The 18754-nt window shown below is 39.6% G+C and overlaps 2 protein-coding genes across 3 annotated transcripts; one reads left to right on the top strand and one right to left on the bottom strand.

Annotated features, from left to right (window-relative positions):
• The first annotated feature begins 5301 nt into the window (after window positions 1–5301).
• zbedx (zinc finger BED-type containing X) lies at window positions 5302–9300 on the top strand. The gene is made up of 2 exons (XM_084745139.1): window positions 5302–5684; window positions 7163–9300. The coding sequence occupies exons 1-2, from the start codon at window positions 5481–5483 to the stop codon at window positions 8873–8875; spliced, it is 1917 nt and encodes a 638-aa protein (XP_084601265.1). The 5' UTR covers window positions 5302–5480; the 3' UTR covers window positions 8876–9300.
• A 3608-nt stretch (window positions 9301–12908) lies between these two features.
• aimp2 (aminoacyl tRNA synthetase complex interacting multifunctional protein 2) lies at window positions 12909–18754 on the bottom strand. Of its 2 annotated transcripts, none has more exons than XM_084744754.1 (4): window positions 18478–18754; window positions 16576–16788; window positions 16012–16246; window positions 12909–13772 (listed from the first exon to the last, which is right to left on the bottom strand). In XM_084744754.1, the coding sequence occupies exons 1-4, from the start codon at window positions 18604–18606 to the stop codon at window positions 13384–13386; spliced, it is 966 nt and encodes a 321-aa protein (XP_084600880.1). In that variant the 5' UTR covers window positions 18607–18754; the 3' UTR covers window positions 12909–13383. The 2 variants fall into 2 exon arrangements, with proteins under 2 accessions (XP_084600880.1, XP_084600881.1); XM_084744755.1 differs by having other exon boundaries at window positions 18592–18752.

Here is an 18754-nt window from a genome sequence, read left to right as displayed (position 1 = left end):
CAACCAATCTGCCGCTGAACAGAACGTTACAAAAGCAATTAGAGTCCACCAAGCAATCTGTAAATCACCCAGGTTCATGGATTCCTCAAGACTGTCAATAATGATAGATAGATAGACAGATAGATAGATAGATAGATAGATAGATAGATAGATAGATAGATAGATAGATAGATAGATAGATAGATAGATAGATAGATATGTGCAAATATGGACACTTGTTGCTCTGCAGTGTCAAGTTAGCAGGGTTGGGAGGGTTATTCTAAAAATGTATTACAATGCAATTACTAATTACTTGTTAAAAAATGTAGTCAGTAACCTATTGTATCACAATAATTAAAGTAATAAAAGTTGATTACTTATGTTACCTTGGATCACCTCAATAGCAATTATAGTTAAATTGTGCCTAATGGAATGTTTTATGTTCATTGTAGGTTTATTAATTGATTGTCAGCTATTTCCTCCTTTGTTATGTGTGAATGTACGTTTAGATTAATAGCAGTAATTATGCACGTCTATATTTACTTTGTTAGGTAGCTATTCACACTCAGACTTAAAGTAAACTACCACACACTATCTCAGTGACCAGCATCACCACCTACAGTCCCAAAATGTGTCTCAGTAGTAGTAGTATTATTGACAAGCTTGCCAGCTAACTCAATTTCTTTGCGGTTGTCCCGTGTAGCTAATGTTAGTAGTTGGTTTGTGTAACCCACAGACTGATAACAGAACTAGACAGAGCATTGCTGCTCAGCCTTGCTGCCAGGGTTTTTTCACTGGCCACTCAAATTATTGCAGCAGAAAAATTCTCCACGAAATTGTAATACTGCTACTAATCCCCATTTTTACTAAATGCATCTGAAATTTCATTACATCTCTTTGTAAAGATGTGTAACTGCCATGGAATTTAGTTGTTTTGTTTTTGTACCCTAATTATGTATTATTGTGTCATTCATAAATATGGTTCCATTTAAATTATGTGGAAAACATCATATGGTTTGTGAGAAATAAATAAAACGTGAATTACTCACAAAATTTCCATCTCTCACACGCTCACACAAAGTCTTTGCTCCCCTGTTTCTCACCTCGATCAGACAGCTGACGAATTGGTTTATTAAACATGCAAAAAAAAAGCCATTCATGTGAACACAAGATTAAATACATGCTTAATGCATCTCTGAGCCAGCAGGAGATGGCAAGGTGCCTCAGGCTTGAATAAAAAAAAATCTGTTGATGGTACTGCCAGCTTGGTTTCTGTGGAAATTTTATCATCAAACTGGCTAATTTCACCCTGCAGCTCATCTAGAATTTGCTGTTTTGTGTTTGTCAGATTATGGCAGTAGGGCTGGGTATCATTCAAAACTTTTTCATAATTTTCAATGTCATTCATGTCAATAACAGAACCCCAAAAGTCTTCACTGAAGGATTAGCCAAAATATTCACTTTGAAGATGTCACGAGAAAGAAACCATCATGACACAATTTTATTAAGTGTTTTTTATACCCTCAGTTTACCTATATGGCTTTAGATGGTCTGAGTACTCCATGCTAGTGGTTCTTAAATGTTCTTCAGTAATGTACTTTTGAAATATTTTTCAGCCAAGTAACTCCTAAGTAGCACAAAATATTATTTGATTAAAAAAACCTGCCTATATGAAGAGGTACAATACAGCACTTTGTCAACAGCGTAATCCCACTGAGGTAAATCCCATTAAAACATATTCCTCCTGATACTGAAGGTATTTTGTTGGCTCTGTTGTTGCTTTCTTTTCCCATCGTTTTCTGTCTTTTCAGCTGTATTACTGCTACGCTTCAACCACAAATCCATTTTCTTGATTTCTGTTTGTAATTCAGTATCAAAACCAGCTTCCCACTCACAGTGAACGTGCCTTTTGCTTTCATCTTCAGTGAGATTTTATGGCACTTTACAGTTTTTGACAATTAATGAATAGGTATATTATCAAATCTCATTCTCTCGTCACATACAGCCTCTGCAACTCATACAGTACCTTACTGTACAGCTTTCCAAATGACTAAAATGTAAACCCATCCACAAGTATATGAGACACCCTGGGCTGTTTACATAGTCTAAAGAGGAACAAAGTCCACACACGGAGGAGGTGGGGTGGATAGATGGTACAAACACAAACAGGATTTTCACCCAGGAGATGGGGTTTGTGGCCCGTGTGAAAAGTAATTAAAACTTGTAACATTACGTGGCAAACTTGACTTCAGTGATCGAGTCGCTTCAAGGATTAACAGTTAATATAACCCAACAGATGGTCTTATCCTAAACCTACCAACATCGTTTTTGTGCCAAAATCTGACCAAACTACAAATGTTTCACAGTGTAAAAGTGTTAAAACCAGGTACCTTGTGCTTTAGTATGAGACGTCGAAGGGCAAAGGCTCCGTGTACGACAAGTTGAGATGAGAGGTTGTATGTGTTTTAATACTTACGTTTACATTATTGGATGCTCCTACAGGTCCTGAAGCTGTCTGTCCTCTGCAGCAGCTGTAGGTTCGACTCCCACCTGCAGACCTTTGGTCCTGTGGTGCATGCCATAAAATGTACATTTACATTTTTAGTTAACCCAGTTTTGTATGACTTTTTAAATTAACATCTTTAAAAAAGCTCAGATACCCCCTGCAATACTGCAAAGTATTCCTAGGGACACTACTCTTTTTGCTATATGCTATATTTGCTATATTTGCTTGGTGTCAATTGTTTTTTAGACTTTGTTTTTGTTAATTTTAGAGGTGTCTTAATTAAACTTATCTAATATCAATGGTTGAGAGTGGGGTATTTCGTCAAAGTGTTGCTTTTATGCGTCCATGCCCAGTGGCTCATTGTCTCAATCCACCTATATGAATGAATCACATTTATAGAAACAAATACAAAATTAACAATTAACAGATGTCAGGCAGCCTCAGTTCAGTCGTCTTCAACTGTAACTATTCCTGTAAAGATACAAAACATCACGACATTTCCTCAGGATAGTGCAGAAGGTAATGGTCACTGTATTTTTTTATGGATATGTCTTAATGCTATAAAATGTCATATTATATGGGCTGCATGGCAAAGCAGTCGGAGCAGGAATACAGGTATGATGTTAGCACAGTTGTTCACATTTGTTTTCATGGAGCTGTTTTTACTCTTAGGCTATTTCTCTGTCTCTGTTGCTTTAATTTAATTGAATGAACACCACTAGGATACCTATTTTAATCAAGAGTTGGCAGTTCAGATCTTTGTCGATCCCCTCCAGCCAGATTTTCAAACAAAAAAATAATCTGGCTGCGATAATAATTTGGGTCTAATATGTTTTTTTGTTTTTTTTTTAAAGTTCAATTACCTTGTTAAATTACATTTACTCATCTTCACTCAGTGAGTAATACAGAATCCATGTACAAATATTGTCCATTTCAAAAGTTATTAGACACAAAATGTCTCTTATTTCACAGTAAAGTCCATTCTCAGTGTACGTGCAGTGCAGTATCAGGTTTTCACCTCAGATAATTGCCTACGGGTCCGAAGTTATATATTATGATGACAGTGGCTCCCAAACTAGTTGTGATGACACAGTATCCTTCTCATATGTTTTTATGTTATATTCAGATTTCAAGTGAACACAGAAAAACTTTCTCCCTCCAGCAGATTAATGAGAAAACAGCCTTCTCATGTCAAACAGATATTTTTGAGTGGTGGGAGACTTTTCATCAAAATATTTCAACAGTTTGAGAAGGTGTATTGTTTGGTGCAATCTTTTGATTTAGTGAAATCAGTCTATAAAACCACCCAAAAACAATATTTAAGATTTTTGAAAAGCAACCATTTTTTACTCTTTTAAGGTGAGACACTACATGCAAATACATTGTTTTGTCACACACTGGTCAATTTTGAGATTTTTGTCTGTTTTGCTTCCAAAACTTCCAAAATACACATTTAAGGGTTTATTTTAGTACACTCTGTCTATTTGCATCTGTAGATTTTTCTAAATTCACCAAAGGTTAGCATTAGATGGTTAGCATTAGATGCCTCATTGGCACATTTAAACATGATATTTCTGATAAAAATGAAATTCCATTGTGATATCCAGTAAAATTTTTTTACCCACAATAGTGTCTTGTAAAATGCATGGTATTCACAAATCATGTCTTTAAGGTAGTCTATTTTTCTTGAACTCCGAAATGTCCACTTCGTTAGCACTTAAATATACCATACATGACAGTTTTGTTCCTGTCTGCGGTTTTTACAGAGGGAGGTGTCATTCACAGCCTACTCATTTCATATTTTAATTAAATATATATATAATTAAATAAATTAAATTTAAAAAATACATTTTTTTTTTTCAATTAAAAATATGTATATGTGTGTGTGTGTGTATCTATCCACAATTAAAAACTTTGACTCCAGTGTGTCAAAAAAGAAACAACAATTTTGAATCTGTCTTTATCAAATGTTTTTCTGTTCTGGAGATTAATGGAAATTGTGCATATTTAATTAGATAGTTAATCAATTCAATATATAAACATACATATTCAGAAAACTTGTCATACAAAAAATAATTGTTTAATATGAGTAATCAATTGGGAAATTTTCATAGTGCAATTTACCCCATTCACCTGTAGTGTCTCCCCTTAAGCCTTTCCATGCAAATATACATCTATGATGGATTATGTAAATCAATGGTAATTTGATGCTTCTTTCTTCGTATTCTGTTTTGAATCTTTTTTCATTTGTTTGGTTATTCTTATTTGCTGCTAATATAGTCATTTTCTCCTTTAAGTCACAGAGGAACCGACTGGATGGTTTTAATACAGTTTATCAATTAAAGGTTGTGACATTTTTACTTCCGCGGACCTGATGGTGGCGCCAACTTGCTGCACCACTTGAGAAAAGGGTCATGTCTAGAAAGGAACCCCAGTGCCGCGCACGTTCTCGCGAGAGTGGTCTTTTCAACCTATACCATGATCTTTTCTAACTCCTAGAAAGTGTTTTGTGTCCCTAAACCGACCCAGATGCTAATCACAATGTTGTCGTGTTATAAAAATAGGTAGTGTAATAAAAAGAATTAAGTGATTCGTACAAATCTCGCGAGAGTTTTGCAAAAGAAGGGTTACCTTTTAGACCCGACAGAGAAAAAGGAAATGCTGGTACAGTAAAAGTACTTCCATGAATGTGAGTAAATAGTACAAGGTTAGGTCGTGACGTCACGATGTGGTCGCCCCTGTGTGTGAGACGCATGCGCAGTGCTCCACCGTGCTCATTCACTCAAGGTTTTTGCAGCTCGACAATGCGCATGTGCAAAAATAAACAGTGATGACGGTGTCGGTACCTTGTTGGTTTTCTAAACAACATCTGAACAAAGGCCTGCCCCTTTTCATGAGGATTTCTCTACCGCCATCGTTACTTTACGTGTAATCACGATTACTAAATCGGATTACGATACTTTTATTATATTTCAAGACGTCAATAACAGCATAGATGAAGTGCGAAATGGATGTGGATCACCATGAACCCAGCGGCGAGACTAAATCGGCCATGCATACTTGGCGTTATCGCCACCATTTCACGTACAAGGCAGATCAGGGGAAAAATATCATCGTCCAGTGTAATCTATGTCTGCCGAGGGTTAACCTGCTCTCCACGTCGAAAACCTCAACATCGAATCTAAAGAAGCATTTGGACGTAAGTTGCAGAAAGTAATTTCCCTGTAATGATCTGCCGTACCCGCCAGGTTAATGTTTGAAAGAGTCAATGAATGAATAGCTTCCCTCGTGATTAATAACGTTACATTATGGCTGCATGCTGATTACCAACATGGCGCTGCAGGCTCTTTGTGATAAACTTTGATGAAAAAAACAAATCATTAAAGTCTGCATGTGCGCCATTAAAGTGTTATTTCCAGGACTCGAAATTAACTATTTTCCTAAGTGTCCCGCAACTGTCCCAAACTTTACTTTAAACTATCCCAGTCCGAACAACCATTGTCTTGAAATACATTATTTTTATAATTCTATATAATAAATCTAGTTTAATAACATCACTTCATTGATTCATTCAGGTCCGCCATGGAAGTTCTGCTTGTTGTTACCTGCACTTATATGTGAACAAAAACTTAAACCACCTTGGCGTTTGGCCACTGTCAATTCTCATTAAGCTTCCAGTCACTGGTTGAGTAACTGTCTCCTGTGTATTTCTAATTAAACATAACATATATCACTGCAAATTGCAGTGCAAATAAAAATCCTTTTTTGATTGGTTTACATCACTGGTTCCAAAACTTATTTGCATCAGGCCCCCCTCTTCAGAAGCCAAAAAACCTTAAGACTCCTCACCCCACAATAATTATCAATCATTAACAAATTAAGCAACTGATTAAAAGGGATTCTGATTGAATTCTAGTGAATTAAAGGTCAACATCATGGCATTAGCGAACTCTTGTTTGTTTATTTCCTCTAGACAAATGATTTTCATTAAACTTTAACTCCATATTTATCCCCTGGTCATCCACGCCCCCCCCCTCTCCTCCCCTGCAGTGGCTCCACTTCCAGTTTGGGAACCCCTGGTATCCACTGATGGAAATTTACATAAACACACTTGAGCCTATCTCACACCCAATTAAACACCATGACATTGTGTAAGATTGTGGCAGATTATCTAATTTTTTGGGGGAATTTGACATCTAACAATTACAATGATATATATAAACATAATGATTTTATTGTCAGTAAGTGTCTTTATGTCCCAGAGACATTCATACTGCAAGTTTTAGTGCCTATTTCTGATTTATTGCTGTGATTTGATTTTTTTTTTTTTTTTTTTTTTTTTGGTCACTTTGTTTTTAAAATTTGGCCAAAATCAGATTCCAGTGTGAACTGATCAAAATCCTGAACTGACCTGTATCCACAAAAGAACAATATAAAAGACTTCACACACAGCACATCAAAATATCAATATAAATCAAAATAAATATGGAGGCCACTGAAGGGTTACATGTTACGTGTACTTCTTAAAAAACTGACTGTTTGGTGACTTTTGCCCGCAGTGTAAAAGTAGCGTTTGTGTCTCAGGTGCTATTTTTTAACTATTAGAAACTCAGAACATACAAATGGCACGCCTCCAACCAGTAACAAGAAAACTTGTTGTTATTTTTTGTCTTTCAGAGAACACATTTGGGCTGTGAAGCCAGGCCTGATGCCAAGAGGGGAAGGAAGAAAGAAGAGCACAATGGTGAAGAAAGCAGGCACTGCCAACTGAAAAAACTTAAAGCTGAAATCATCTCAAAATGCATGACCCAAGCAAAGACTGACGATCTGATTTTCAACTTCATTGTGGAAGATTGTCATTCTTTTTACGTGCTGGAGCAGCCTGGCTTCAGGAAGTTGATTGCAGGCCTAACTGAAGGGCTCAAGTCCATGGACAGGGTGACCTTGTTCACCAAGGTGGACCAGGGTTTCTCCCGGATGCGTGAAGAGCTGATGGCGAAGCTCAGTAACGTCCAGTACGTGTGCACCACGGCGGACATCTGGACAGCCAACAACAGAAGCTTCTTTGGGATGACCTGTCACTGGATCGACACAGATTCTCTGGAAAGGAAATCTGCTGCTCTGGGTTTTGCACGGCTGCAGGGCCGAATCACGTACGACACCATTGCTGGGCGGATACATGACATCCATGTGGCGTACAACATTGAAAGTAAAGTGCAGACCACAGTCACTGATAACGGCAGCCCCTTTATGAGCGTGTTCAAAGAGTTCGCAGTGGACAGCACAGAAAGCGATGACGACATTGGCTTCTACGAGAATGTGAGTGCCGTCTTGGAGGGCGAGCCAGAGCAGGACATGCTCCTGTTTCTGCCCACCGTGCAGCGCTGTGCGTCACATACCCTGGAGCTGATTGTGACCGAAGACTTTTGGCAGGCGGTGTCACAGGGGCCCATGTGCCAGCTACATTACAGTGCCATGGCCAAGGTGTACGCCATCTGGAGCAAATGCCACCATCTCCAGGTCGGTATGGATGCAGCGGAGGAAATCGGGAAGATGGCACTTGTTGTCCCGGCTGTCATACGCTGGAATGTGGAGTACTGTGCTGTGCAGAAGATCGTCTCTCTCACGGAGCGCGAGCTGACAGAGCTGTGTGCCCGCCTGGAGGTCCCACGCATGCAGCCCGAAGAGATGGCCTTCCTGAAAGAATACGTGAGCGTCTTCCACCCACTCGCGTTCGCACTTGAACTTTTCCAAGCGGAGCAGAAGTGTTACCTGGGGCTGGTCATCCCAACCGTGCTCAGTCTGAAGAATAAGTTAAGCGAGCAGAAAGATGCGGCCAATTATTTCAGTGATGTCATCAATGCCATCGTGGTGGCAATCGACGTGCGGTTTCAGGAGCTATTTGCTAGCACAGAGGCAAGGATTGCGACAGCAACAACTCCTCAGTTCCGCTTGTGGTGGATGGCTGCCTCTGAGAGGGAGGAGATGTGTGCCCTGCTGGCTACAGAGGCATCCCAGGTGGATCCCTGCAACGTGACAGAGGCCAACCCCAGCCGCAACATGTCGACCATCGAATCTGAAGATGACTTCTTTAGCTACGGGCCTGTCAAACCCGCCCTCCAGATCCAGCAGCGGGGAGTGATGGATGAGATCCGCAAGTATGTGGAAGGAACGGGGAAGAGCCTCGAGTGCCTGCAGGACTTCCCCAGGGTGAAGCAGCTTTTCCTAAAATACAACACCACCCTGCCCTCCACGGCGCCCGTCCAGCGTCTCTTCAGTCAGAAAGGCAACCTGGTCACCTCACAGAGAAACTTTCTGACCGATGACTACTTTGAACGCATCCAACTTTTGAGATACAACAGCAACGTTTGCACTTTGGTCACTGAGTGAAGACATTCCTGGTGACTGTTCTCTCACAGCCTTTTAATTGATGCAGAATCAAACCATATTGTGCTAAAAAAAAATCATTACAGAAAAACCCTGAGTAAAATCTCATTTCAGACACTTTAGCCCAGATGTGTTTTCTGTTCTCTAATATATCTCCCCTCAATGTTTTGACGGCATATATCTTCCACCCCTGAATGGCCTAATGGAAGTACCTAATTGACAATCATGGACAATGGCATTCAAGGACTGAATATACTGACAAAAGCATCTTTCTATCTGTGCTGTTGTTGTGATTTGAAGTAGCCACAGGGTTAAACTGAAGTGATTTTGTCTTTCAGTTCAGCTAGTTTGTTTTTTCTACAGCTCTTCAATGAGAATGCATCTCCTGTCTGTATGTTTTATATCATATATAAAGAGACAAGGAAAGAGCCTTTTTTGTCTGTCTTTTTTTTTTTTTCATGAAAACCAAAAGTAATTAGATTAGTAATGCTACGGGAAAGACTGCCTTATTTGCATGCAGCCCTGACTGCATCAACAGATACTGATTACCGTTTCAAAGAAGCCCGTGTGTGTGTGAGGAAGACATGGAGCACACAAACACCAAATTTCCAGTGCTGCAGAGTCCCGAGTGTTTTCCTTGCCATGTGCCCAGATGTCAGTTGAGAGCTTTCGTCTTGTCAGGCAGCTGCCTGGAGACCAACAGGAGGCTGTCAGAGCGTACAAACACACACACTCATACACGGGCTGTGTGTGGACCCGAGCTGTCGAAAACATGACACTTGCGAAGATGCAAAACCAACCCCGAGAGACCATGGAAAGCCTGGGATTTGCTTTTTCTTCTTTTCAACATCATTGCATGTATGACTCTGTATGTATACAGTCTTGTTATCTCTGTGACTTTGCCTGCAGCAGCCAGAAAGACGTAGGCAGAGATAGAAAACTCCCCAGCAGTGAGTGGACTGCTGTTAAACTGCCCTGGCTGCTCCAAAGTCTACTCTGCTTGACAGGCAGGTTATTGGGATTCTATTCAGCAACACATCCGCTGATAAGGATAAAACGCATCTTGAACAACTGATTGTAGAGGAAGAACACAGACAACGTGTGTAGCTGAAGGATTGTTGCAGAAAATAGAATTGTCACCTTAGAACACAACACAGCCATACCAGTTCAAAACTGAGTGACAATTTTAGATGACAATTGCACAAAGCTAAACAGGTTTTTAGGAGGAAAAAAATAGAGAAAATTGATGAAAAATAAATTGGAAACAGCAGTTTGATGTAAGCTGAAGTAATTATATCACATAACTGGAGTTAAAAGTAGGTTTAGATTAATGATAAAAAACATGTTACCGCTTTTAATCTGGTTGATTGTGCTTGAAGATAAGAAGCATAAGGTTCCATTAGTTTTCCATAATGCCTTTTGAAAACAGTCAGCCCATGTCGATTATAACGTAAAGAAAATGTTTAAAATAGGATTTTTCCTCAGATTTTAAGTACTTCCACACTGAGTGAGGAAAGGGTCACAAACTAATTAATGTTAAATGTAGTTTAATTTCAGCTGCTATTATCAGAGCAGCAATTGCACACAATACAATATTATGTTCAAAAATGACTCATTCAACCATAAAGATGGTTTTCTGTAGGTATGGTGAGCAATACAATTTTTTTTATCCAAGAAAAATATTTGAAAGTGAGACTTAAGTATGAAGTAACTTCATAAGCCAGTAAATTTTTAACACCTGCCAAAATAGTTTTTAAGATATTTTAAGGTCTAAAATTCTGATCATTGGCTTTTAGACTTTTTTAAGGACCCACAGAAACCATGAAAAAAAGATTTTAATTAATTCAGTCATCAGCTGTGCTTCCACACATCTGTTGCTTGCATGGCTAAAGCAGTGCATGAGTGAACACTAAAATCCCATAAGGTGTAATGACCGTGACTTTCCTGTTGCTGTGGATTACAGCAGAGCTGCAACAATTAGTTGATTGATTAGTTGTCAACTATTAAGTTTAGGGCCAACTATAAATACTATCAATTAATTGTTTTGAGTCATTTTTAAGGAAAACATCCAAATTCTTTGATATCAGCTTCTCAAATAAGATTAGTTTCCTCAGTCTTCTTGATAAATACACTCACTGGCCACTTCAATGGGTATACCTGCTCAACTGCTCGTTAACACAAATATCTAATCAACCAATCACAAGGCAGCAACTCAATGCATTTAAGCATGTAGACATGGTCAAGACGACCTGCTGAAGTTCAAACCAAGCATCAGAATGGGGACGAACGGTGATTTAAGTGACTTTGAACGTGGCATGGTTGTTGGTGCCAGACGGGCTGGTCTGAGTGTTTCACAAACTGGGATCTACTGGGATTTTCACACACAACCAGCTCTAAGGCTTACAGAGAATGGTCTGAAAAAGAGAAAAAAATAAACAGTGAGTGGCAGTTCTCAGAAGAGAATGGCCAGACTGGTTCGAGATGATGGAAAGGAAACAGCAACTCAAATAACAATCCGTTACAACCAAGGTATGCAGAAGACCATCTCTGAACACACAACACACTGAACCTTGAAGGAGATGGGCTACAGCAGCAGAAGACCACACCAGAAAACACCAAAATTGGACAGCAAAAGATTGGGAAAATGTTGCTTGGTCTAATGAGTCATTTCTGCTGCAACATTCAGACAATAGGGTCTGAATATGGCGTAAACATGAAAGCATGGATCCATCCTGCTGTGTGGGGGATTTTCTTGGCACACCTCGGGCCCCTTATTACCAATTGAGCATCATTTAAATGTCGCAGCCTACCTGAGTATTGTTGCTGACCATGTCCATTCCTTTATGACCACAGTGTACCCATCTTCCGATGGCTACTTCCAGCAGGATAACACGCCATGTTGCAAAGCTCAGATCATCTCAAACTGGTTTCTTGAACATGACAATGAGTTCACTGTACTCCAATGGCCTCCACAGTCACCCGATCTCAGTCCAATACAGCACCTTTGGGATGTGGTGTAACGGGAGAGTTACATCACAAATGTGCAGTGGACAAATCTGCAGCAACTGCATGACATTATCATGTCAGTATGGACCAAAATCTCTGAGGAATAACATTTTATAGACCAAACAATTAAGTGATTAATCATAATAAATGATTGACAGATTAATCAATAACAAAAATAATGGTGACATTTAGCCCTACCTCTCCCTTACCTCCCCAATATTCATTATCAGTATGGCAATTGTGCAAATTGTAGTACTACTGAAACTCAGTCATAAAAAAAAAATGTTGATTACATGTTCCACACGTGGTGTTCAAGACCTTCAAACGCGAGTCCTGGTCTTTGCTTTTTCATGGAAGAACAACTTATCTGTTGAAACTTGTGTTTCACTTCTTTCTACAGATGCACTGATTTCAATTTTCTTGGCCGATTCCGATTTCCGATTTTTTATTTATTTATTTATTTTTTTTTGAAGGGTCTGACCTACCGATTCCGATTTTGGCCGATTCCAATTTTTTTCTTTCTAGGAACTGTAATTGACAGCATTCACAAACATTTTTGCACCTTTTCTTGTAAAAATTAAATTGGATGTTCATAATAAGACACTGACTATTAAATATACATTAAATACTATTTAAATTTTCTCCAAAGTCCTTCAGGTTACAGCCAGGCCTTATTATAGTTTTATATTAAGAGTATGAATCGGGTGAACATGATCTTGCGGTCGTTCACCGGTCAGGGCCTGTCACGTGAAAACCGGCCCAATTCCGAGCACTGCCGATTAATCGATTAATCGATCAAGTCTACTTCTTTCCATTTCATGTATGGTGGGATGAGGTGCAGCACTTTGTAACTCTGCACAGGATCAGCAGGTGAATCGAGTCAATAAATAATTTTTGACAGGACAAGCCTGCCACCTGTTGGACAAAGAGATGCACTTCAGTGAATGACACTTGCTCAGTTACATGAGGAAATTTGTTTTTAAAATGATCAAACAGTTGAATTAAACAAAGCCAATGTACCAGTTGAAAGTTTGATCCAAAGTGGAAGTTTTAATGATTTCAGAAAAAAACTATTACAAAGTATTACTTCTGAAAACATTTAGTAATACCCGTTGCCACACATTAACACACACATTTAGAACAGGATCATGTTAGGCACAAAGTGGGTGGAAGGTGTACAGTGTGTGTTGGACTAACGTCTGTTAGTACCTTTGATTTAATCCCCCACCAATCCCATGTCTCTACAGTCCTCTCATGCTTCCTCCCTTAAAAAACAGTCTCAGAATCTCTTTATTATATAAAAGCAGCATGGTCAAGAAATATTTTAAATTACTATGTCAACCGTCAACCATATTGCCTCTACTGAGTCTTTGTCAGTTCACATATTGTCTAGTAAGGAGGGAAGCATTAGAAGGTGTTCCAGACATGGCTGGCATAGTTTAATATTCTAATGCCCTTCTCTCACTTTGCTTGGGTAAGACACCCTTCTGGTGTCTGGTCCCCGGTCACTGCATAAGTAGCTTGGCAGGGCCAAAGTGGCCCAAGTTCTCACAGGACTTGATCCAGCGCTGGACATTGGCAGGAGCAGCGGAGGCCGAGCCGTTCTGTAGCACGCAGCAGTAGCAGGCGACATCAGCCAGGGTGAACTCTGGTCCAGCCAGCCAGGGTTTGCGGCCCAGAGCGGAGTTGAGGGCCCGCAGGACGGCGGCCCGCTCCTTGGCGCTGCCCTCTGCCAGCTGGAAGAACGCCATGTCCACCCAGCTGTCCACCAGTGTGGCGAGAGCAGGGTCACTGGGATAGGGAGCCAACAGCTTGAAGAGGAAGCGTGCCACGTTGGCCTCACCCTCAATGGGACACATGTTCTGGACGCTGAACTTCATCTGCAGTTTGGGGACTGTGAACAGAGCAGAGGATTAATGTTTGCCATGGTAAACAAAGACTCAAGCATTTACAACAGAGATGGGCAATTATTTTTCAATTCACATGAGAAATTGATCAGGCTGTTGTGGGCAGACACAAATATGATTTAAGGTCCTAATAATGTCTAATAATATCTAATATTGGAGTCAGAAGTGTTATGTATAATGGCAGGGTCCAAAACTTTACGGTATACAATGCATGCTGGATACAAGTTGCAATGAGTAGCATCAACAGAAGAAAAATGAAGACATCATTGTATGGCACTGAGTAAATAAAATAACAGTTCAATATAAAAGATACAAAGGCCCAACAGTTTAACAGTAAGTAAAATGATACTGACCGACTTTGGTAAGATTTTAATAGCAATATTTGCAAGTGCTCATGATGGCCTTATGGGCCATATGGAACCTTTCAGTGGGCTGAATCTGTTCCCTAGGCCGTATTTCGCCTGATATAACAACATCCAGATAACATCAATACAAAGCTTGTGATGGTTAGAACTAGCTTACGAAACAAAACAACACTCAACAAATTTGTAGAGATGCACAGATGCACTTTTTTCAGCTTTGATCTGATTACAGCGTCTAAATTTGGGTATATACCGATACTATACCGATGCCAGTTCTCTTTTTTTCTGATGTTTATGATTATTACGCGTATTTATGGTGAAGATTATCATTATTGTCGCTAAGTTTCATCGTAATTATATTAGTAGCAGCAGTAGTAGTAGTAAGATTACAGGAGGTTGAAACTGAACTTCAATCTGGAAAGTTTGTGTAGTATGTGAAATGTAATTTGTGTAATTGCATCCTTCAACTATTGTGGGGCGCTGTAGGATTCTGGCTTGTGACATTCACATGTGCAGCTGATAGGCTGAGAATTGGCCACCATTTGCATAATTGTGCCATGATGCAAATGTTACTATTTGTTACTGTTTGTAATGTGTTTGCTCAAAACATGGTTGTTTATAGTGGTTTTTGTCCTTTTGTCCTGGTTTACTGTTACACCTGAGTGAGGTGGATAGCACATTTCCTCACACCAGCTAAATCATAGTGCAAGAATTTGGAGTGCAGCAAAAGTGCAAAGTACTATTGAACTCTCAAGTCATGCAGCTTAAGATAGTGTTTGTAAATTATAAACACATGGGAAAACCCCTGTGTATGGATGAGAATGCTGATCGATGTCTTGGGAACAAAATTCTATCAGGTCTCCTCTTTATTAGACTAGATTATGTAATCTAAAAAGATATTGGTCATGAAATGTAGGCTACATGATATCCACAGTTTAAAAAGCCCTTATTGTCTCAAAATGTGACTTTTTTTTTGTTTGAGTTATTTTTTTAATTACTTTTGTCACAGTAACAGGTTGCAATGTTCTTAATAATTAAATTACTGACATTATTCAAAGAACCTCTTAATCACTGACAGTACAACAGTCAAACTTCTGCTCAAATGCCTTTGTGTCTGATTACTGTCCGTTTTTATTTTATTGTTTGTTGTAATAACTTCAGCAGGGTGAAAGTTACTGTAGTTAGTTTTATATTCTTAGAAAATAACAAGTAGCAAACCACCTCCACACTTTCACATGAAATTACATCCAAATGAAACAGCATAACTGTCTTCTATCAGGGCCACTTGGCACCCACAGCACATAAAACTGTTTAAGGTACAGCGTGGATGTACTTCATTTTCCCTTCCGTTGTGACCGATGCAAAGTGATGTCCCATTCCTATTTATACCATTTTGGCCCCACGAAGTCAGCAAAGTCTGCGAGGGTTCAGGGCCCAAGGTTTTAAAGCGAGGGGCACTGTAACTGGTCCTTCATCTTCTCTTCATCCTCTAACACATGCTTCCTCTCTCAAGCCCCTTTTACGCTGGACAAAAAAGTCACTAACATCCTAACATCTAGCTTCCTTTTTTCTCAATAGGAAAGGGTACAAATGCCATTCACTCCCAAAAAATGACTGCAGTAGACATGGGTATTTATCACCTCCAGCTCTGATCGGCAATAATAAACTATAAACACACCACCCAGGTGACCTTCCTGATTCGGTTGGACTCTGTGCTGCAGCCCAGTACAGCAGAGCTGAAGCCGTTTGAAGCTGTGTTAAATGATGAAGCACTCGTACTTAGTCAAACAGAGTGATGTACAAACATTGGGTTTACCCAAGTTTAAAAACCTGCATATACATGCTAATTCTGGTAATTCCTTACCATCTTTCCATATGAGGGTAAAGCCCAGCTGGAACATCTGACGGGCATAGCTGTCTGCATGGCGTGGACCGAGGCAGGACAATAGCTGTGGTGGCACACTGTTAACTGAGGAGTGAACATGGACGGTGGAGAGCACCCGGTAGCGCTGACACAGCAGGCTGTGAAGCACCAGCAGGGACAGAGGTGGCTGTGCCGGGTTGGCATTTATGACGATGTCACGAAGAGCGCCAAGGTCCTTGTGACATAAAACAAGATAAAAAGGAGGGTAAATAGGTGAAACGTCCAAAATAAATAAACATTTGTCCTTTTAACGAGGCCAATACCGCCTGCACAATCTGTAAACAATCTACACCCTCATATGTTCCAATATAAACAGGTTGGGCATGTTGGCAAAGTATTAATAACTTGCAGTTATAATCTATGTGATCAGAAAAAAAACATTTGGGGCCTGACACACCCACAGAGAAAATGTAGTAGAGTATGTTCAGCACAGAAGCATATTATAGGTGTGTCACTAATAAACAGTGTCTCCAGCTCACACTAGAACTCTTTCCAATTTCTTACCTTTCCCAGTACCGTGTCCAGGTCTGTGACGCCTTTGAAGGATGTGGAGCTTTGGGAGGAGAGGCTGCTGCTGACTGTCAGGTCCAGATCGGCATCTGGGGTGGTCACTGTCTTAGCCAGGCCCTCCACAGCTGCTTTCAGCTCATACAGTTTTCTCATGATCTCATCCTGCCGGGCCTCCAGAGCTTTGACTGCTGGGTCCACCTCGCCATTCTGGGAATTGAAATATTATCAAAATCAAAATATGACGAAGTGCAATATCCTAATCACAGAAGTGGCAATTTTTAAAGGGTGCTGCAAGATTCCCTGGCCTAAAAGCTTGTTCCCAGGAAGTAGGATTAAAAAAAAAATGTTTGTTTGGTAGAGACCCCAACAAATGTCACAACATCATGATTTTTTTAAGTGAAAACAAAAACTGTGATGCAAAAAAAAGATAATTCCCATTAATCGTGAATCATATTGCAATCCCAATATCTGTCAAAATAATTGTTGCAATATGATTCTTTTTTACCATATTGTGAAGCCCAAACACAAAGTATCAAAAGCTAATGTGCTCAATGCAGAGCATGAGCATTTTGAGTGTTGTACTATTATACTACTTACTTATTTACTATGTAATATGTATGATTATTGATTGTTGAAGTTAGAAGAGTTGGAGAACATTTTAACAATTTCATATACTGTTGCATTGTTTATTTCACAACAATACATTATAGTTTTTAAGTTAATTAGGCTGTGTGTGTAAAATCTTCATTTGTAAACTAACTGTTAGGGATGGATATCATTAGGATTTTTATTAATATTGACACTAATATTGCTTGCCATTACCAATACTTATCGATACTCTTATTGATAATACTTTGCTGTAATACATTGCAAAAATGAAGACGTGAAAAAGGTAATGGTTACTTCTTTTACTGCATTTAGCTGCATTTTCAGTCAATTTGGCTCACACTTTCCGTCATTTTGTTTGTTCTGTTCATGTAACATTACAAAAATAAGGACAGCAGTATCCAGTGTCTGGGAGTCTGTCGATATTTCAGTACTGACCAGTCAGGAACTGGTACTGGTTCAATACCAGCTCACAGTACCCATTCTTAATACCCATTCCTAGTAATAACAGATGTCAGATTTATGCAGTTAAGTACAAAGCACACTATATGACTATAAAATGAAGTGGAACATACATATAAAGTGGCATGACATGGAAATACTCAAATAAAGTACAAGTACCCTTATAACTACATTTAAGTACAGTACTTCAGTAAATATAATCAATTACATTCGACCACTGCACAGCTGGAATAAAGGTGTTCAGTCATAAAATCATGATAAATACACTTTGACCATTAATAATAATCACACTGAAATTCTACTCTAACCGCACAATCACTTTATATAGTTTAATAATATTAAAATGTTGATGGGACAGTGGAGACGAGTAGTAATTGTTGCGTCAGCCACAAGTTAGATTACTCATTGTGCTGACCAGCTATGTTAGCTAGCTATCTTAGCTAAAGCCGGTTATGTCTTGAAGGGAACCCCAGACCCGCGTAATATCGCGACAATAATTTAAACCCAAACCATGTTTTTCCCTATCCAAATGGTTTTGGTTTTTTTTTGTTTCTACTCATATCATAATCTCAGTGTGGTCACTTCATGAAATAAAGTCACTTTGAAAAACATATGAAATTAAAAAAAAACTGTACAAATCTCGCGAGACTTTCACAAATACAGAGTTATCTTCTAGACACGACCGCTAAAGGCAGCTAATGCTAATACACTGCGCGTGTTTCAATAGGAGAGAAACAAAACGACCTGTCGGCAACAAAGCGCCAAATGCAAGCTAACCAGTTGAAAAAACAAGTCAAACTTGTCGGAATTAAGTCAGTTAACAGTTACCTGAAGCGCATGTTCAGAGGTGCAGCTGTTCCCATGCCCTGCGTGGATATTTGGTAGCTTGTACATGCAGGTTGGTATATCAGTCTGTATGGGCCCCCCACTCACGGGCTTTACCTGGTACATGGGCATGGTGGAGGACAGGTAGTGGACTGTCAGAGACAAACAGTTAAAAACAAAATCCCGGACAGAGATGAGGTCTTCTGGGGCTGTGCGATGTTGACAGGCAGCAGCAGCAGCTACCAGCGCTCCCGTCCACGCAGGAAAGAGGCCGCAGTGA

The sequence above is a fragment of the Lutjanus erythropterus genome, chromosome 19 (assembly GCF_056507025.1).
Source record: "Lutjanus erythropterus isolate fLutEry1 chromosome 19, fLutEry1.hap2, whole genome shotgun sequence".
Classification (NCBI taxonomy): Eukaryota; Metazoa; Chordata; class Actinopteri; order Lutjaniformes; family Lutjanidae; genus Lutjanus; species Lutjanus erythropterus.
The sequence above is the reverse complement of the archived record's forward strand: the minus strand, read 5'-3'. Positions and strand labels throughout refer to the sequence as shown.